The sequence below is a fragment of the Aquila chrysaetos genome, chromosome 24 (assembly GCF_900496995.4).
Source record: "Aquila chrysaetos chrysaetos chromosome 24, bAquChr1.4, whole genome shotgun sequence".
NCBI classification, from domain to species: domain Eukaryota; kingdom Metazoa; phylum Chordata; class Aves; order Accipitriformes; family Accipitridae; genus Aquila; species Aquila chrysaetos.
The window spans coordinates 16,075,706-16,097,369 of record NC_044027.1 but is presented as its reverse complement, the minus strand read 5'-3'; the positions used below and the strand labels follow the sequence as shown (position 1 = coordinate 16,097,369).

General features: G+C 45.4%; 1 protein-coding gene across 3 annotated transcripts; it reads right to left on the bottom strand.

The window, feature by feature from the left end:
• Positions 1 to 17: 17 nt before the first annotated feature.
• ADAMTS13 (ADAM metallopeptidase with thrombospondin type 1 motif 13) lies at positions 18 to 21,557 on the bottom strand. 3 transcript variants are annotated; one of them, XM_030000101.2, is made up of 29 exons: positions 21,085 to 21,557; positions 20,715 to 20,781; positions 19,598 to 19,878; positions 19,257 to 19,398; positions 18,743 to 18,882; positions 17,871 to 17,954; positions 17,661 to 17,785; positions 16,725 to 16,871; positions 16,256 to 16,390; positions 15,549 to 15,699; positions 14,788 to 14,892; positions 14,166 to 14,317; positions 13,975 to 14,038; positions 13,304 to 13,430; positions 12,932 to 13,080; positions 11,447 to 11,567; positions 10,794 to 10,874; positions 10,349 to 10,530; positions 9,770 to 9,905; positions 7,938 to 8,067; positions 7,089 to 7,278; positions 6,256 to 6,373; positions 5,777 to 5,906; positions 4,168 to 4,372; positions 3,357 to 3,663; positions 2,841 to 2,987; positions 2,184 to 2,360; positions 1,654 to 1,838; positions 18 to 1,371 (listed from the first exon to the last, which is right to left on the bottom strand). In XM_030000101.2, exons 1-29 carry the CDS (start codon positions 21,157 to 21,159, stop codon positions 1,213 to 1,215), a joined length of 4,212 nt encoding a protein of 1,403 aa, XP_029855961.1. In that variant the 5' UTR covers positions 21,160 to 21,557; the 3' UTR covers positions 18 to 1,212. The 3 variants fall into 3 exon arrangements, with proteins under 3 accessions (XP_029855961.1, XP_029855963.1, XP_029855964.1); XM_030000103.2 differs by having other exon boundaries at positions 18,743 to 18,879; XM_030000104.2 differs by lacking the exon at positions 21,085 to 21,557 and adding an exon at positions 20,858 to 21,048.
• Between the last annotated feature and the right edge of the window lie 107 nt (positions 21,558 to 21,664).

Below are 21,664 nucleotides of genomic sequence, written 5' to 3'. Positions count from 1 at the left end.
AGAAAGCAGAAGCATGGTTAAAACTGCCCAGGCAGAACCATTTATTGCATCCAGCGTGAAGAGCAAGGGCAGATGTGTCCAGCCAGGCTCCAGGTGCAGAAAAGACCCCTTAAGCAATATATTGTGATTTTGAGGAGGATGACAGATTTGGACTAAAGCATGGTCCAATGTTCAAGGTATTAAATGTTCAAGATATTAAATAAAAACAACCTAAATATGTATTTAAATCAAACTTGAGTGAATATTTGTCACTGCTCTAAAATACCTCTTCCTGCTACAACTTGTATCGTGCAGTCTCAACAATCTCTCATTGCACAGTTCCTGTGAGAAGAAGATACAAGCAGATTAGTAGCACAGCTACTATTCTTAACTGACTACGTATGTCTCAGCAACAAACCCGTCATTAAGAGACAGAATTCTTTTATTTTCCCATAGAAAAGAACTGGTATCACTGTCAGATATATAATAGTAGAACCACAGAAAGGGTGGCTGGGGGGGGACCTCTGGATGTCATTTAGTCCTCCCATACAAAGCCAACTGTCACCAGGGCTTGACCAGGTCAGCAGTGCCTTGGTATAGCCAACTCCTGAAAACATTCAAGCTTTCTGAGTGACCTGTTCTAGTGTTGCACTACCCTCCTGGGCAAAGAAACTGTCTTGCCCTCACATGTCTCCAGTCTTCTTGGGCTAACAGTTCGTCCTCATGCACATCTTTACCTTTTTTATAACATTCCAGAATTTCAATGGGCCTCAGTTTTAAGGGGCATTTACACTGCAGGAGAGTGAACTTAATGGCTAAACCATAATCATAGCTACTTGTGGTATACAGAGGTTTATAATGGGACACTGAGCCACTGAGAAATTAAATGACTATCCTAAAAGGTCACAGTGTACTACAGAAGCAGGACCCTGAGCCTTCAAGTGTCCAAGTCACTAACTGCAGACATGTAAACTGCATTAATACCAATCAACACAGACAGAAAATCTGCATGAGGACTATTTCTAAATATTTGGTAGTTATATGCCTTTTGCATAACCTTTATAACTATTAACTGAGAACCCAAAGGAGTCAGTAGATATTATTGTTCTTACTCAATAGATGGGGAAAAGCAGTGGCAAAAAGATTAAATGACTCGTGTGACCTCGAGCAGTGAACAGGCAGCAGTGACTAACTGGACCACAGCCCTTCTCAGTGCAGTGGCCCTCGTCCCTTTTATTTGGGCCCAACAGCACGATATTCAGCCCAGAAACTGGCTCGGTGATCCTTAACATTTTCATGAAATTCAATTTCAGCTTGGCTTCCTGTTGATTGCCAGAAGAATTGTTGTTTCCCATGGAACACCATCGTCTTCATGGTGCTTACATCACGGACCTGCGTAAAGAAAGACCAAACCATTATATCATAGCAGCCTACAAGTGAAGTACCCACAAAATACTGGGGACTTGCGAATTGGTCACTCAGGGGGAAAAGCTGCCCTACACAAAGGTTAGAAGAAATACAGTAGACATCAGTAGTGCTCATTCACATCTGTTTACATAAGAGATCAGAGTCTAACCCTCTAGAATTTGTGATTGAACTTTGCATCTGGATGGAAATGTCTAATGAGATGAGTCCATTCCCATCCAAATCATCCCCTCCAGGCTCCTGACTCACCAGGATGTAATTAAAATGCGTTTGGTTGCTCTCATTGCCCAGGTCAATATATAGGGCACGGATAGCTATGCGATGCCGAGGAGCCACATTGATGAAGGTCCGACACACTACTTCTTGCCTTTGATCAACCAATTGCACAGGATTCACTATTTCACCTTGGGGACCAAACAGCTGCTTGTCACAGTCTGAGAGAGGGAAAGGGAGCAGAAAAGAAAATGATTTAGAGAAGTATCCAGCACCTCCAAGAAAGAAATCATTTAAATTAAATACAGGCAGAAAAGTTTCTCTAAGGATTTTCATCTGGAAACCTCCAAGCATCAGCAAACACCTGCAGGGGGCTTGCCTTTAAAACAGAGGGGTAGTCCACAAATAGTATTAATTCCAACACTCCCCAAGAAGGGGCTTATTAGCTGCTAATAATGAAGCAAGGTTTCCATAGATTTCCATAGGCAACCATGATCTGTAGAACTCTGTGGGCCTTGTCATGGGTGCCTCAATCTAAAGCAATAGCAAAGCTTTCAGTAAGGTACCTTGGTAATATTTTTTAGTTGCAGTTCTGCTGTTGTACTGAAGAATGACCCCATTTCCTGGCAGCAAAACACGCTGTTTCACAATCAGTGTATTCGTTCTGGAATTTATCAGTGACAAAGGGAGCTTCCTGCAGCCTGTCCGCCACATCATTCGCCCAGAAAACAGCATTACCTCACCTGGAATGGATGAGCAACAGGGACTAGAAACACTTTTACTTTAAGTAAAAGGCCGCAATCTATCTTATACAGGTCTGGAATCAAGTAATTTCTGCATCTTGTTCCTATCTTATCAAAATCTGTTATGAAAACAGTCCAGTTAACTAATCTAACTGTACTGATTCCAACAACAGGGTATATTACAGAGAGAGTTTTTAACAGGCCAAAGCAAGCAGCTTCTTTAACCCCATAAACTCCTTTCGTCTCATATCTATCAACAAAACAGGTAAGAAACCATTATGTAGTGGGAGGAAAGGCATCAACTTCATTTAGTCCCATCTGGCAAAGACTTGGTGGGACAGAAAAAATGGTAAAATGGTTTCAGAGATTACACAGCCTCCAAGGTAGCAAGAACCATTCAGGGCACCAAAAGCACGTAGGCAAATGAGGTGCAGATTTCCCAAAGGGCCAGGCTAGTCCCCAGCACACCCTGGGCAGTACCTGCACTGCAGTTGAGGGAGCTCTCCAGGACGCTGACTATTATCTCCTCCCCAAGAGGACGTCCGATGGCCACAGTGCAGTCACTGCTCTCTACACCCATCATGTTGATGACCCCGGTGGCATTAAGAAAGAGCTTTCCACAGACACCTGTACAGCAGAGACAGACAAGAAACACATCCAGAAGGAACTACAGCTGCTGAAAAACATCCCCCATTCCCTTCGTGGCACTATGAACAGACAAGTGCCAACAGTGTGCCCACCTTCTGGGTGGAGCACAGGAAGTCAGCTGCTGCCCCAAGGAGTCCCAAGTCAGAAGAGCTTTGGGAAGCCCAGGGAAGGGAGTCATTGTTCCTAGGTCAGATAACACGGACAGCTCATGGCAGGAACAGCATGTTGTCCCTCCTAACCAGGAGTATTCCCTTCCCATGCTCCTGTCCCTGTATGGCAGTAGGGTCAACGCAAGCCAGCTGCACACAGTAAGCACCTATCTCTACCTTTTGGTAGTGTCCTCCTCACCTCCACTGGTCTTTGTCTGTTCCCAAGGCACAGCTGGCACAGCAGAAGGAGGAAGATCCAGGTCCTTGTATCTCCCCTCTTTGGCAGTTGCGGCTGTCGTCAGCACGGCTGGTGTCACTGTCTGCAGTCCTGCTCCGTGGGACCTGGTCCCCACCGCCTGCTCAGGACAGGGCCCTGCGGAGCAGCCACGTACCACAATGGCCTTGGGGAAGTGCCTGCAGAAGATGGGGTTCACGTGCTTACGGGTTAGCGGGTTGAGACAGAAATCCTGCCGTGTCTGAATGCCATTCCCACACGAAGTTGAACACTGCAGAGGAAGAAACCCACAGGCCTTTATGCACGTGTTTCAGTTGGTATTTAGAAATAAACACATTTATTGGCTCAGGCATGATCTGGAAGGCTGATCTTTTGTTCACTGATGCTGTTCTGTCACTTGGCCTTTCAGTGCTCTAGTTTCATCAGCTACAAGATGGCTGACCTCGCAGGGGATCTTCCAAACTATATCTTTCAATTGCAGAACAACTTCCTAAAAAATCTGAAAAGATCTGCATTCCAGAAGAAAACATGCGAAGGACCATTTTTAAACTGCAGCCAAAACCTCAGCTGAGAAAGGTGGGAAGCAGACCTATGGCTGCTAAACACAGGGCAGTGGAAAGGATGGAAAACATCCCTAGAAACACTTTAGCATTTCTGTGGGAAGTAAATATACAAGGCAGAAGTGGTATTTCTCCCCTGTATGCTTTAGGGAAGTGAATGGCTATAAAACCGCTGCAATAGACACCAAGTGCTGCATCTGAACCGGAGCAAATACCTCTGTCCACTCACTGAAGCTCCATTCATAAGAGCACATTCGGATGACACAGGGGACACTGGTAAGGGGCTTCTCTGCCACAGGACACAAACGCTCCTCCAGCAAAATCTCCTCGCCTTGGTGAATCTGCACACAGGTGACCAGCTGAACAGCTAAGCCGAGCCCACAACTGGAGGAACAGGGACCAGCTGGAGTTACCTTCCACCTGACAGAGGACATGGAGAAGAAAAATTCAGTTAGTGATGAATCCCCACCCTGTACTATCTCTCACTGTAGAAAATGCACTGCAACTCCCTCATCCTTCCCCCTTCTGCTCCTCAGCAACTTTCTTCACCCCTTCGCCTCACACACTTTGCTGCCTATGGTACTTAGAAGGCAGCCTTTGAAACAAGGCTAGGCAGTCTGGAGCAGGTTTGGAATTGGACCCAAACAGAGGGCATTCACATTTTGTAAGAAGCCCACACACTCGAAATATACATTGAATCTTACTCTGCGTCCATTACAGTCTTCCCCAGGGTGACATACACAGGCTTAACTGCAAAAACAATCTTATCTCCTTCCGAAACGCACACCACTCTGAACAGTCAGATCAGAAACTGACCCAGGGTATTTCATCCTGGGAGCGGCATCCTGTAGTACTTAAAAAAAAGTTCAGATGCCAGTGGCTTTCCAGTCCCACAGCAAATAGGGTAGGGCAAGCTCTGCCCCATTTATCAACCCTGAGCCATATCCTAGATCACACCATACATGTTCACAAACAACTGCTCTTCCCCAGTGCATGCTCTTGTGACCCATGCGGCCATTTTGATCTTGGAGGGCACAGCTCCAAACTACACAGCTCCTGCTCCTCTCGGCGAGGCAAACCATCACACTGGACACCTGCCACAATCTCTTCTGCCTTCTCCCTGGCCTCCCTTGCGCAGGAGAGGACCTTGTGCATCACACCTCCTCCACAGCTTACACTGCATGAGCCCATTTTGTAATGCCACCTGGGAATAATGCAGCCATCAGTGAGAACCTCCAGCTGTCACCTGTCTTCACTGGATTTTAAATCCAACCAGTCCATGGAAGTACAACTGGAATTCTGTTAATGCGCTCATACACACTGGCTCATGTTTGAGAGATCAGCAGTCACGCCATTGAGTGCGCTCTGCAATACCATAAATCCTAAGGCAAGTGCAATCTATTTCCTTCAGTTCTCAGAGCAGCTATTCCAGATACTTAGAGCATTTAATTCTAGTTACTTTCCTTGATGCTATGTGGAAACCGTACAGCTGGCAAATATGTCACCACCTTTTGCAGTTACGGATTTGTTCCTACTTCCCCAGGGTAATAAGGGATCGAGAGGTTTTCAGTTTTTCCCTGGACTCAAACTCCACAGACTTCACTTAGTTCTGCCTGAGAATATACCAGCCCAGGAAAGACTCTCGGTTAGTTTGCTGAGTATGGATCAGTGCTACTGTTTTTGCAGCTGGCTGTGCTTTCAAACCAGGGCAGAGGAAGATAACATCCTCAGAGTAGCTTGACCCTTACTTTACCATGTCCCTGGAGATAGAGAGAGGAAGGAAAGACCTCTCACTGGCTCGTTGTCTCCTGGTAGCTGCTTTACCTTGGTGGGCAGGGACCGAGATCGCAGACTTCCATCCTGCTCTCTGGCTTTGGCACTGGATGACAGTTTTCTTCTTGGGTTTCTTCTTTGGTGTCAAAAGCCACACATACATACTGTAGCTGAGTCTCACCTAGAAAGGGAAGTGATCTTACTGCATGGCATGCATACAACGGTTGAAAATAAGCCAAGCAGCGTCAGTCGCATCTGTGTGTACAAAAGAAGCAAACTCTGCCCAAACCCCAGGCACTCTTACTGCACTCATCCCCGCCAACGCTGAAGCACAGCAGCAGCCAGCCAGGCCTCTAAACTATTCCCTGAGCCAGGCCGCCTTGCCTCTTCCAGGCTTAAAAAAATTGTGACCACAGCTACACATGCACTTAGAACTGTAGAGGGGAAAACACCAGGTCCCTGAGGTTCCTAGGCACTAAGCTCACACCTACAGCCAAGTAACATTTCCCTGCAGCACTGAAAGATCTCACCTCTACCACAGGAGACAGAACACTCTCCAGCTAGAGGGCTCCAGACATACACGGTCCGATTTTCCAGCTGGATAGGCCCAAGTGACTCCAAAGTCTGAAGTAAGCGTGAATCTTCCTCCTCAGAACAGAGCAAAAAGACCCAGACTGACATTGGCACCTGTTTTCCACACTGGTCCCGATCTAATGAAGCTGGGGGATACCTCCAGATCGAGCCTACAACATATTTGCTGTCCCTGAAGAAAGAGGCACATTTAAGCACCTTCTCCATTTTTGCAGAACATATAAGTATCAGGAATAGCTAAGGACATCCAACAGCCAATCCCTCCTAATTCACACTACCTGAAGAGAGATACCTGAGACTGGAGATGCCTAAAGAAGTATCTTCCCCATCTGTAAATGTAAACCTGGCAGTGGCTCCCCAGTACGGATTTGGACCAGTGGATCCTGTGCTGAGAAGCCCTCTTCCCTGCTAGCAATCCTCCCTACCATGTCAGAACCTCTCTGTTTGCCAGTGAGGTATTTCCTAGTGGACCAGGGGTTATTTCTGTTTCTGGTTTTGTTGGACTCTGCGAGGAGAAATGAAGAAAAAACATAGTCAACAGCTGCCCTAAACAAACCACCACTATGAATTGATGAATCCAGCAGCATAAATTAAGAGGGACACAGCTGTCTGAAGTGACAGGATGAACCTTTAACTGAGCAGACATCCTTGGTGCAAACCGCCCACCCAGACTCCAGTAGTAAGGTGGCGGCTCTTAACTGGTAGCCTCCTGTGGATCACAAGTGCAAAGCTCCCAGTGAGACTCCTGAAAAAGCCAAGCCAGTAAACTCACTTTGTCCCAGCCTAATGGGCAGACATTAACCACACACGGCACAATGGAGAGGGGTTTTTCTTCTGCTGGGCACAAGCTGTCATCCACAACAATCTCCAATCCATCACGAAACTGAACACAGGTCAGATTCTGCTGGGCAACTCCAGTTCCACAGACAGCAGAGCATTCATCTCTCTGAGACATCTTCCACCTAAATGGGAAGTAATTGTATCACCCTATTTCTCATCTGGATCATGGAGGTTTATTTCTCACACCACTGATTACCGAAATGGGTCCTACAGAGTATTCAGCTTCTCTATTTCAAGAGCCTTGTCTGGATGTGATTGAGAGAACAACTGCTGGAAATTAAGTCTTGCACTGACAGCTCTCTAGGACTAAAAGCACCTAAGCTAAAGAGCTATAGTTCACAGCGTAATCACTTTTTATTAAACACTAAAATGTCTATGAGATCAACGTCTGGGCAGGCTTGGCTCTTGGTCCTCTTTCCAGTCTAATTAACGCAAATGTCTCCTCCAGAGTAAGACCAAATCTTTGTTGGCACAATCTTGGAAAGGATGTGAGCAGACATCTTCTGGCCATGCCCTCAAAGTATTTTCATTTAGTAGACTACTGTAAAATATTGGAAGAACTATCTCCCATTCATTCATTTGACATCTCATTTACCTTATAGGACCAGGAAAGACAACATGGTTTGGGATCCACTACGCCACTATAATTAGGAAGAAACTACCTCATACCTCTCCTTTTTTTTCACCTTGCACAATGCAAATGAGACTTCAGAGACTGGGTTAGCTGGCAGAGAAAGGACAAGTGAAGCAAGAATTCAGCTGAGCTTCCAGGAACACCAACCTGTACAGGCATGGCTCCATGGCACAGGGCTTGTGCTCTGAAAGGGGCTGCGGGAGCTCCAGACACCATTGATCCTCTGTTATTTCATTCTTTGTTTGGTCAAAGCACACATGATGCACTGGTCGCAACCCTGGGATACAAAAAAGAAAAGGAAAGGAAGTTACAAACAAAGTGAACAGTTCACCTCTATTGTGCTAGGAAGATGCAGTAATTCCACTTTACTCAAATCATCTGTGTAGGAAAGTGGCATATTTGGGAATACAGACTTTCTATAAACACACAAACCCCTTCTTTCTGATATAAATTTTTCCTCAAGAGTTTTAAAGTGACTTTCCAAGATGAACACCCCAGAAGATGAGAAGTTTGATGGATAATCCACTGCCAAAACGGAAAGATTGCTCTAAACTGGTCGTTTGCAAGAACAAGGATATCAATCATAATTTGGTCCAAATTACTTTTAATGATCTTGATGTCTGACTGATGAGGGACAGGTTGCTGAAAATAAGCTTTAGCAATCAGCCATTTTTAAATGACATTCTGTAGAACTAATCATGTAATATCATCACGCTGCCTTTGTACCCAGACAGCACTGTGCCAGTGTACTCAAAGTGATCATCAATATCCAAAACTCGACTTGAGGTACTGGGAGAGAAACTGCAGACTTGCAGTGCCTGTGGCATGCAAGAGATAAAATACTGATAAACTACAGCCATAAACAAGATTTTTAACAATACTGAACCTAACAGGTAAAGCGGGTGAAAATCCAAACTCAAAAAAGTTACAGGCAAAGCTGTAAAGAGTCTCCTTTGCAGTGAATGAGCTACGCACAGAGACAGGCATTCCTGAATCTTAAAGAGCATGACCCTGAGAAGTAAATGTCAAGAATCAATCAGCAATGTTATCTTTTTACTACTTTCCTTGTTTTCAAATAATGTCTATTGGTAAGGAGAGCCTGAGCATCACTTTCAGCTCTCAAGATGCAATTTCAGCTTTCTGTTATTTTAAGTCCCAGCTTTGTCATGTTTTTTGTTTGTGACTGCATTAGCTGGGAGCCCCAGAGCATTTTGAGTTCTTTACTTCAGAGTTTCAGCAATCAGTTCACCTGGGGAATCTGCTGGAGAAAACCTCTCCAGACATAACTAGTCCTATAGAGTGACTTTCACAAGTGTTCATTAATGCATTTGCTAAATCCTTGTCATAAAAGTCTTGAGAGGCTTGCCAGTGTTATCTGTATTATCTGGTAAACAAGATGTCAGACCGTCTACCAGAGTGATCTGTTACAATCTGCATTATGATTTCTTCAGGGAGACAGAAAGGATTAGCCATGGCACAGGAATAGAATTCTAAGAAGGAAGTTTCATAATTAGCTCTGAGGCTTTAGTTAGACACTAGATACCACTTTGGTCTCAGACTTTTGATGTTTAGCCAACTTCAAATTACAGTCTTCAATAACTTTGAAAAATCTGAGAAAATTATTTAGTCTTAAAACCAAAAGTTCGGTTAAAACCTATTTAAAAATCCTCTTCACGATCAAACGTTTTCACTATCATTTTATGATTCAGCTCATTTGCTGATTTGCTAATTTAATTCAAAAGCTGTACCACTCTTTTCTTTTGTCCAGTTTAACACTGGCAACTGCAGCTCACTTTCAGCAATTTGCTTTTAAATTCAGTTCAGTTGTTTAGTAAGTTCTAAACAAGTATCTGTCGCTGATGTCACATGTCTTTCAGTCAGCCCAGGAGAGCCCATGGAGTAAAGATCTGGGTGACTACCAGCCAACCAAACTAGAATTCTGCCCAGATCTCCACAAAGATTGAGTACTGCTGCCTCACCTTCCCCACAGGTCACTGAACATGGCCCCTGCTGAGGAATCCACATATACGTCAGATTCTCTTTGGGGACAAAGTAGCTGAAGGTGATGTCTGGGTTGCTGGCATTGCCGTATTCTTCTGCATACCTTCGATAGACCTGATGAAGGAAAAAGTTGTGGTCAATGCAGAGATCAACTCAGACTCATTTCTTAGGATGGAGATAAGAGAAGCTAGTCCCCCTTTCTTCCATCCAGTCCTGAGCCTCAACGCTATGACTCTCAATTCTTGCCAGATGCAGTCAGAGTACTCACCCTGTGAATTCTGTGCACAGGGCACTGAAAAAAGATTAAGCCAAGGAAAAGGTTTAACTCAGTATGCTTTTCCCCACACAACTATCCCCCAGACCTGCAGAAAGCCTGCAGGCAGCCAACCCTCAACCTTTCCCAAGAAGAGCAACACCATCACTCTTAGTGAACACCATCTCCACGGGTCTTGGACACGAAGCCTACTACACCTGGATTCTGCACGGCAGCAGAGCTACACAAACTCAGCCTGGCCAGTTCTGACTGGCCCCTTTCCAACTCTGCTATTTTAATTTACCTGTATTTCAATTTCTTCTTGTGTTGGCCCATCCACACGGACTTCCTCCAGGCTTGGCAGGTTGTCCTTGGTGAGAAACACTTTGTATTTGATTTGGCTGTCCTCCAGAACTGACGGATAGGTGACATTCAGTGAGATTTTTCCTTTTCCAGCAACCACATACTCTCCTTTAACCTTCACAGCTAGAGAGGCAAAAGTAGCAGTGAGGTTAAGAGATGTGATGTGGTCCGCTGGTGCTGGCAGCTACAGACTGCCCGCTTGCTAGAAACCAGTTTAATCTAAATCTGGCATCCCAAAGAACATGGCTTCTACCACTTCCCACTGGACAACATCCCACAAACAAATTGCATCATCAAGAACTTTCCTCCCAGATTCCGTTTTCTTGTTTTTACAAGCTTGTTTTAGCCCTGCCTGTAGTCCCTCCTCTCCCTTTCATTCAACTCACCCAAATGTGTGAAGAGTGGTCTCTGATTGGTAACATGGACCAAGGTGCTGTTATAAGGCAGGGACAGAAATGTAACGTATTCTGGAAGGATGGAAAGAAAGAAGACACGGTCACCTTCCATTGCTGTACCTCTGTTGAAAAAGCTGGGGATTACAGATCAACCCCTCTTCATCTTACTAGCACACTACCCATTGGAGGACAAGCCTTACAGGCAGCAACAAAGCTTAACTGCAGACAGGGGTTATATAGTTAATATAAAAAAAAAAAAAAAGATACAACAGTGACGGCCAGCAGGCTAAATTCACACTAACCTTAGCTCTATCAGCTTGGCTTGAACATAGTGATGGTGAATACAGCAAACAAAGCAGAAATGAATTCTGTGTCCTGCTCTCACCTCTCTTTTGTTCTTTTTATCTTCTCTACTAATATCTACATGTGATACTGCAAGAGCCAGAGCAGTTCCTAAATGGATGTTTAACATCTCAGGAAGCATCTAACACAGCCGCCAGCTCCCAGTAATTTGCTGGACTTCCCAAATGGCTACATTTCTGATCCACGTCCAGAGAAGAACTATGACCAAAAAAGTCACTCTGCCTACACAACAGCATACAAACAGTACCATAATGTTGAGTCTGTGCATGAGGACTACACACCTTTAGCTTTTCCTTCTGTATAAGATCCACTCACTTCGGTGCAAGTGGTATTATCACCCCCACAGACCTTGCAAGAGTCCATTATCTTCTTGGAGTCCATCTGGCCATCACACCCGAATGCCTGAGCAAAGGGGAGAGTCTGTCAAGACTTGCCTATTCTGAGAAGAAAACAAGTGAATGAAAGCAACATTGCCTAAATTCCTGAAACTGCCTTTTTCATTTGTAATTTGAATTTAAGATGACAAGGTAGACAAAGATCCATTTGTACCTAGATCTACCACTGTACGGCACTATGCAAAGCCACGGATTGGAAAGCCTTAGCTAAGAGCACAAGTTTCATTAATTGTGTGACATTTTCTTTCCCATAAGAAGCAGCCCAGAAAGATTTCTCCTGTGACCTAAAACAAAGGCTCTGCACTCCTTCTCTTCTATGAACTCTTTCTGGAGGGGGGAAGGGGAAAAAAAAAAAAAAGCCCAGGAGAACAGTAAACATGAATGGCAGGTTCTAAAGGAATCTTTAGCTCCCCAGACCCAAACCTAGCTCACATCCTTCAGCCTGGCCTTCAATCCCACAGAGCTCAGAAAAGAGATTCTATCCTTATTCCCACGAACAAGACTAATTTACACAAAGCTACAGGAGGATCTCAGCAGGCTTAGCAGCAAAACATGTGCAACTGCTGAATTTATGCTAGAGGCACTGATCCCAGGTTTTGGATGCTGCCATAACATCCATACTTATCACTGTCGCCAACAGAACAGCCGCTATCAGACTAGCTTAAGCCTACACCCTCTGCTGTTCATTAGGTGGAAATGCATTACAAAACATTGTGAATACGAGGATAATGAGAAAAACATAAAATTTTAAAAGTGTATTCTGGGAATGTAAAGAAACAACAGAAAACATACAATCGGGTCAGCATTGAGAAGTTACTAAAATGCAGACAGTGCGGGGGAGTTATATTCAAGTTCATCATGAAAGAATGCCTTTCTCAAGGCATTCCAGAAAAAAAAAAACCATACTTCAGTTTTGATTAGCGATACTGCAACAATCAATTTGTCAAGTTACGATTCCCAGGTTTTACTCCTTGTTTTGCCACTGACTTGGTATGTTCAAATCATGTAAACTTTTCTCCGACAGAGTCAGCGTTTTATAGGGCTATTTATACCATGCAAACTGAACAGCTAATGATGTCTCCTCAACGAACGCATAAACCAATTGCTTCTTGGATTAGGGATGAATAGCCTTATGTACTTACTGCAAAATTAGCAGAATGTCTTATCTAGAGGGCATTGGCATTGGATACACAGACAGAATAGTAGATTTGCTGGACTCCATCCAATAAGCTAAGAACAAAACTCTCTTCTTTTGAGAAGAGCTCTCTCTGTTGTTTGGGTCACTGTGTTTTCTTCTCCCACTCCTAGTAAACTGACTCGTTTGGAGCAGATTACGTGTCAGAGGTTCACCTGGATTCCCCAGTCACTTACTCTGCAGCTTCCCATTACACACAGACTGAAAGCCCCACGGCGCTCAGAGTCATCCTGCTCACATCTGGTTCCATCTATGAAACTGTCTTCGCGGCTTACCATGAATTTGTTTTCAACAGCCCTGCACATGTGCTTGCATAGCATGTCCCCTGGAGGAGGCAGACAGAAGAAGAAAGGAGTTACTCTTTCAGAAAGGCACGTGGCTGACCATCAAGCAATGGGAAGAAGTCAAAAGGATCTGACAGAAAGAGTATCCAGGTTTCATGTGAAAACTAAAACAATCAGTGAAACAGCCTTTTGACTTCAAAGTACAGACAGGTCCATGAGCGTTCCCCTTCACAAAGAAACCACGGTTTCTCAGTCTCTCCTTACCTTTGGCAAAGCCAACAGCAGAAGTCCAGGTATAAAAGGATGGCACTTCTACAGTGAGATACAGTGGCTTTAAATTTGTTGCTGCACATTGTTCAGTCATAAAGTCCTGCTGGGTCATCAAACAGGCCTACATCCCAGAGAGAATTGTATGGGTAATGAAAGGGAGTTACTGAGCACAGAATCCCAAGCAGCATTTTACCCACTAGCTAAAGGCAGAAAGCAGTGGCTGGTAAGTAAAACACCATAACAACTGCACATGAAAAAAACCACTTTAAAGGGACGCTGCGGGATATGCAGAGAATTGTGTTTGGAAGCTGATATCTTTGTTACTTCAACAAAATAAATGGATAAGGAAAATAGGAACAATATAAGAATGTCCCTCTGAAGAAAACTATCATTAAGTGAGTCACTATTTTCTCAGCATCTGTCCTGCTATGAAGGCATAGAGAAAATGCTTCATTACATGTGAACAATTCTATCAAATAATACTGCTGTCTTCAGACACAGTGGAACAAATAGCTCTCCTGTTGTCAGACAGATGGAGGCTGTATGCCTGATCTTTAGTCCTCCTTCTCAGATCAATCAGCTGTGAGAAGTACAGTCCCAAACCAGCTCTCAAAGAGTTAAGCGGCATTAAGAAAAAGCTCAGAAGATGTGATGAGCTCCACTACCTGAGTATTGCACATCTCCACTTGGACGCTGGCACCACGGCATTCCTGCCCCCCAAAAGCAGGCCTGGAAATAACAGGAGAAGAACTCCTCAACAGAGGCAGGTTTGTCCCAAGCAAAGTGCAAGACTCAGACCCCACAGCTCGGAGTCAGACAAGAGGCACTGCAAACTTCCCAGCTCCCCACCTCTTACCGGGGGTTGTTACAGAACCGCTGCCTTATCACAACTCCACCTCCACAGCTGCGGGAGCAGGAGGAGAAAGGGCTCCAGCCGGACCACTGCCCATGGACTACAGCCATGGGGTTCAGTTCTTCCAGAGAGCTGCACTGTCCCTTGGAGCACCACTAAGACCAAGAATACACAAAATTGGCAGCAGCACCACAGTGAACCCATCAGAGCTGGGATCTACAAGGGTGGCACAAGTCCCCACCTTTTGGCAGGCCAGACTGTAACAGGGAATCCCAAGATGAATGAGGCACCTTCTCACAAGAGGCTAGAATAGTCCTATTTGTAATTATGGTCTAACATGAGGTTGGGGTTAAAACAAAGAGCTGATAGATCATTTCAAGTAGAAGGCAAAGCCTTGGAGAAGAGGTCAGGCTACAGAACTGCAAAGCAACCCCAGAAAATACAGACAAGGTGGAAACACCAAGATCAGCTGGTACCAGTTTGTGACTGGAGTGTCTGGCCTTGGCTCCCTGGCCAAGGGGCAGTGAGTGCCATGTACCCTCCAGCCACCAACAGTGTCTTGCTGTCTAATGAACTCCGTAGCACCCACACCCACTCCTGATCATCAGATCAGCAGCCTCCTTACCTTATTGATTCCACACTCAGTACCATCCAAGAGGGGAACAAGAAGCCGAGTACAGCTGGATTTGTCTCCTGGTTGTACATGGCATGACAGAACTTCACATATGTCCTGGTGTGACAAGAAAATCAGGGAGTTCGGGGAGTCACTTAGGCTCATCAACACAGCAGCCCCAAAAGCTGCTTCGTTTAAATGGTCCATGTCCCAGGTGTTTGGTTTTCCCACAGCTACCCAACAATGCAGGCAAGTCCCTTCATTTCTCCTGCTCCTGGGCAAAAGTGTGGGCATGTCAAAAGACCATCACTGCCAGCTGTAATGCTAGAAGATGGTCAACTGAAGCAATTAAAGTTCCACCCACCTTAGGGCTTCCTCATTAACAAAACATGTCCAGATGGCAGCTATTAGCTAGGCTGCATTTCTCAGACACAGGGACTTGAGCAATGGTGGGGAAGCTGAAGGAATCCAATGAACAAGAGCTCCCTAAGACAGGACCCTGAGTAGGTGTACCCAGCACTAGCACCGCCAGGCCCGTTTGGCTGTGCATACTGTGCAAACCTTAAAGGAGACTTATGTGGATGACGGAGGTGATGGAGAGAAGGAAAGCATTTTAAAAGCCTTTGAAGGTTTGTTCTTTGCCAAGAAATCTGTGGCAGGAAAGCACCTTCCATCCCTTTATAATAAAAATGTCCCCAGCTCCCTTTTGCTGAATCTTGGCTCCAGAACATTTCCCTGCTGCCCCTAGCAAAGGAGACAAACTTTCTACCTACAACATTGCTGTCAGCAAAGGTGCATGCTGTGGCAACACTCCCAAAGGCTATTTTACATTGCTCATCTGCTCCATAGTACAAGCCAGGCTTCCATCCAGGGATGCTGCTGTCCATGTCCGGCAGGTCATTTAAGCAGTTTGTTTGGCCTGTGCTGATAGAGACATAAGAAATATCACTTTCCCAGCTGTGGGCAGTAAGGACAATGACATGTTTGCAAACTTCTGCTGAGTTTCATTCTGGGAGTTGGCTGCTGCTTTCCCAGACAACACATGCTTACTGTGGGCTGTGATGGATTTAGCTGTAGCAGCTGCCTGGAGATGCTCACAGTTCCCTGCTGCTGAAGTTATAACAGAAACTCACGCCTGTTTCTCACCCAGCCAGCTCACAGCCCGCAATGCTTGTTTAAACCTAGATGCTCTGACATTTTAAATAAAATTTCCAGGCTGAGCTAGTGTCTGAGAAGTCCAACGCACTCCAGGCATGTTAGTCACTAACCAAAGTAATTTCCAGCTACTTGAAGCAAAAACTGGGGTTTAACTTCAGCAACAGACACAAGTGGTAAGAAATAAACAAACCCCGAGCGTTTTACAGTTCCTCATTTTCCAGGCATGTCCTATTTTATTCCTTCTCTTTCCCTGCCCTTTCCTAAGCTCCCAGCACAGGGAAACACTCCCACATGGGCACACAGAACTCGACCATTCCCTTACCTGACAAAGGCCAGGAACTCTTCTCGGCTGCACAGTGACCAGGTGAGGTCGATGCTGTTGTGGTTTCCTGCTGAACCCATGATGTAACCGCTGCTGCTGCACTGATTCCCCTCACCATCATGGGGGATTCCAAGACTGTAACAGAAGCAGCACAGTGCCCTGAGGGGAAGAAACCCAGCGGCTGGGTTCCCTCAGAGCCTCTCTTCTCTAAGCAAGGGCTGAGCTCCCTCTGCAGCCTTTCCTTCTACTGTTGTCACAAAGGTTTTCTCTCCTCTTTGCAGCTTCTAATTGTCACAGAGCATGCAGGAATACAAGAAATGCAAGGAACTCTTTCCAAAAGTTTTGAATAATCTATAGGAAACCCCCTGTTATGCCAAGAGATCCTTTTCCTTCTTCTGAATCCTTGAAACTGGGCTATGCTTTTACCTGAATAAACCATACTGGGCTGCTCTGGGGCTTTCCTACTGACCTGTGCCCAATCTCATGGGCTATGGTGACTCCCAGGTCAAAGCCGGTGTCCTGGGTAATAACACAGCTCCAGAAGGAGGAGCAGACTCCACCTAACTGAGTCACTCCACGTAGCTCCTTGTTCCCATCAGGTAACTCCAGGTCAAACCTAAAGTAAGGGAGACAGATACAGAGGAAAGAGCAAAGAACCACTGCAGCTAATAATGTCAGGTCTAGACATTCAGCTGAATTTATTGGCACCTTCCTGATCTAACTTTGCCAGCTACCTAACATTTTTTTTTGACACGTGGAGCTCCCTGGGGTAAGATGGTAGCAGTAGGGTCCCACTGTTCAAGATTTGTGGTGATTCTACACTAAAAAATCCCCATGACACCAGACAAGCAGAACAGAATAAAATGACCTAATCCTATTTGCAAAAGACAGAGCAGTATCATCACCTCTTTGAAGAAAGAGGACCAAAACAAAGCCATTACACTCAAGAAAAGTTTGGCTTCGACAAACTTAGCCAAGACAATTTAGAGCAAGGAGCCTGAAAGTCAGACAAAAAACATCTGAGTCAGAGTAGCACTAGAAATCTTCCACAGAAAACACCAGTGGGTTTTCACTTCCAGTTACTGTTCGACTTTTCTGCCCACAAAAAGCTGCAGTGGGTTTGGCTGTGCTGCTCTGGAAGCATAAAATGTCTGCTCAAGTCCGGCTAGTCAGTGCTTGGGGAATATTCCAGTTCCTCCAGAAAGTGAAGAAACAGCACCTCTCACTAACTGCATTACACTAAGGGCAGGAGAATCAACCCCAAACAGGAGAATAAACCCATTTCCAAAGATTCTGTGATGCCCAACTGCTGGAAGACCTAGTGCAAATCACTGTCACTGCACTAACAGCTAGACACCATCAGCCCTGTTTCCAGTCCCCTCCCAGGGCAGGGGAGCTTCAGTACCTGGTGACGTAGAGGACAATGTCAGCATGCTGGGGGTCAGAGTCATTGTGGGGGTTGACCTTCTTGCTCCACTCACAAACGCTGATCAGTGAGGAGGTGATATTTGTGGTGATGTTTACCTCTGCCTAGAGTGAAGGCACATGTTTGCATGTTTCACACGGCTTTTAGCAGCCCCTGGGACAACACTTGCACATAGTCCTCCCTGCTTACCTCTGGTTCTGTCAAAACAAGCATTCGCATAAGATGAACCCTGAAATGAGCACCCAGTGAGGCATCTCTCAACAGCTCTGCCCCCTGTTAAAAGACAGAAAGGATTCAACAAAGGAGGTACCTCGGTGACTCCCACTACCTGTTCCCAGTAACAGCGCTGCATTCACTACAAACGTAACACACCTGGTAACCATAAGGGGCAACTATAAAATCACTGGGAAGTACAACATTAAAGTATGCACTACAAATGTAAATAAATCTGTCAACAGATGAGAACTGTTGTTAGACTTGTCAGATACTCTGAAGCAGACAGAAGAATCGGCATGGAAACCAGTTTCATAGGGTAGGAAAGTGAATGCTAAAGACTTTTTTTGCAATACACAGACACAGAAAATGCATTAAAAAATCTTAATAATAGCAAACAGAGACATTTAGGGAAATTCTGTAATGGAAATAAAATGTTCAAATGTAAAATGTAAGATTAATTCAGTAGATCTGGTTCAATCTCACTGAAAGCAACAGGGACTGGATCAAGGCTCTGGTGATACAACTCTTGCTACTGTATCTGACTTACAACAATATTTGTAATGAAACAAAGAGCTACATTTTCTACATGGGTTTTAAGGCGACAACCCCAAAGCCTCTAACATCCGCTTTTACTCGTGCAGCTCCTTGTACAAGGGAAAGCTTGCCATGCAGTGCCGAGGGAAGCAGAGAGAAACACCCTGCACATAAGCAGTGCTTTGCACCAGAAGCTAGTAACCACGAACACCTCTCAAAGTGCACTCACAGAGGTCCATCTGCCTGTGACATAGTCTGTGACACTGTGAGCTCTCACACTGGGACAGCAATCCAAACAGAAAGCTACTCACAATGTTCAGGTTGGTGAGAATATATCGCTCTGTGTCCTCTTTGTGGTACAAGTAAACATCTGGACCTGCTACGACCATCAGCTCCAGATGTTTGACAGCTCCCTCAGCCCTCTTCTGCAGGCGAGAAAGAAACCGCCCTGCTGAACAGCACAAAGGGACACAGGGAGTTTAAAATGCAAGACAACATAAAAGGTCCTACATATCCACTCGCTTTTCCTGAAAGACTAGAACAATCCAGCTGGAAGACCACTCCTCCAGTTGCTTGCTCAGGTTTCCCATTTCTGTTGGTTTCTTTCACCTGCCAGCATCCTTAATAACACACATATGCTATCAAAATAACAAATACCTAAATGAAAACACACTAGTTACACCTCAATGAGATGAGAAACATATTCAAATATACTCATATATTTGTAGATACAAATTTTTCCTCTGAGCTCATGCAAGCAACCCCACTATCAGAAGACAGCTTTTCCAAGCAGAACAAGCAGGGCCTCCTCTCCATGCACATTACCTCTTGCTGTATTTGCCTCTCTTGCGGCACTTCTGAAAAGAATGTGGGGTCTGGAGAAGCCAAGGTCCTTCAGCAGGGCCACATCTTTGATTCTGACAGGCCTGATATGAATCTTTTCCTCATCCGCAATGACGACTCCTTGCTAAAGGAGATGAAATTCCACCTCTGAGTTATTCCAAAGACATTTGCTATCAGTGGAGAACTGTGTCTCATATCCTTCCCACTTCTCCTTTGTAATGCTCGGATTTATTAAATGGATGGTTCACACATGTTTGGCGCATCAAGCTGCAAACCTACAAAGGCTGTAAAAGCTTGTAAGAATAAGTTCAGTGCATACTCACCAGCTGCCCTTCACAGTAAGTGACTCTACACTTAGCCCCGGGAGGCTGCAGTGGATTTCCACCTGCAAAGCAGTTGCCCGAGAATCGCTTCAGTAAGCTAAAGGAAGAGTTCACCACTTGATTGCTCACAAAGGAAGATGAAAGGAGGGCATGGTCCTCTAGAAATTCAAAGGCATAGAGTTCTCCCCAGGCCTCAATGGAGCAATATTGAATACGACAGGACATCAGCCCAGTCTGTTCTTTACAAGGGCAAGTTGGCTCAGCAACAACAAACTCAGGTACTGAAAGAAATGAAACAAGACCAGAACAAGGGCAACAGTTATGAGAAATGACGATACACAGAAAACAAATGTAATGATCTATCTCCCTAGGAAAAAATAGTCTCCGAATGACAACTGTGGCCTTTCGGGGTCATCGTGTCAACAGTGAAAGAATTTCTATGCTTTCATGTATTCCAAAGTGAGGATAATCTGATTAGGAACAGACAACAGCTCTGAAACCAGCTCCTGATTTATCGGCGCTTTTGCTCTCTCAATAAGGAGAACAGTTCATTTAACAAAGGCTGAGACAGTCTTACTTCCTCCGATGTTAAGTATTACTGAGTGAGAATTATCATAATCCAGACAGAGACACTGGGATGAGCACTAGGTGAACTCACAAGTAGACAACATCCGTGCTTTAAGTATTTGAGAATTTAAAAACGTATCTTTATTCTGAACTACCATCAATCCAGACCCAGAATACTAGTCTCTCCATGTTTATTTCAAAAAAATTATCAAGTGCATTTAAAGCTATTCTTAGCCTAAAGCTTCCCGCTCGGAAGACCTGGATCTGTTAATCTCATAGAAAAATACCAATACAGAGAATGAGGACCGCAGGAGAAATGTGCAAAAAGATTTATCATATCTCCTTCAGCAGATTTTAAATACTGACCCAGTTCTTCGACAGCTTTCACAGTGAAACATAGGTCGCCTCACTGAGTAATGTGACTCGGAAATGCTAAATGCTTGTCAGATCAGGGTTCGTTAATAAGTGTTCTTAGCGTTATCGAACACGCAGCATTAGAAATAAACTGACAGACGTGTTCCAAAATCAAGAAGGAAGGAGCCCTGCATACCATCAGACACTGAGCTGGTTCCAAAATAAGAGAAAACATCTTCCGCATCCAAAGCGCCGAGAAATTTCTGCAAGAAGAAGAATAGCTTTACATTTTTTTAAGAAAAACAAATGGATGCAAGACTATCGCTTAACTGAACTAACCTGGAGGGAACGCCAGCAAACAACAAGTACCGATGCCAAGTTCTCATGGCTTTATTTTGCACTAAGCATGGGCTGCACAACAGCCACCCAGAGGAAACAGCTTTATCTTCTCGATTAGTGAGGTTTGATGGATTTTGGCTTAGAACACGTTGTGTTGTCTCTTCCTTTTTTTTCCTAGAAATAAAAAAGTCTTCCTGGAAACCGCATTTTCTGGAGGTCAAACTCACCTCTTGGAAAGCCGACGGCCAGCAGAACCCCAAGGGGAGCATCACGAGCGCCCGGATGGTCAAGCTGACGATCATGCTGGAGGAGTTGCAACCAGCGCTGCGGAGTCAGCTCCGGCCCAGGGGTGATTAATACGACGTTTGGCCCAAGGCATCACGTGGAGCGGAAGGGAAGAGTGCAGGGTTTAAACAAACAGGGGAGCTGATCCTCTGCAGAGAGGGGCAGCCGGGAGGGGGGAACGGCCTGCAGCTCGAGGCTTTACAGGAACAGCTGGAGGGAGAGCGGTTTTTGCGCAATGTTTGCAACTTTACCGCAGCCAAAGAGCGCGGCAATAACGAGCTCGGAGCCAGTCTTAGCAGCCAAACACACACGGGGCGATTGGGCGGGGGGGGGGGGACAGGGGCTCCGTGCCGTTCAACCTCCGCCCTGACAGGCCCCACGCCTCCGCCGCGACACCGGCCTAACCCCACACCGGCTGCCGGGCCCTCGCCGGGGCTAGGCCGCGGCCTCGCACGCCCGGCGGGCCCCGCAGCCCGGAACCGAAGAACGGGTCGACGTTCCCCGCCGGGCCGGTGCGGCGCT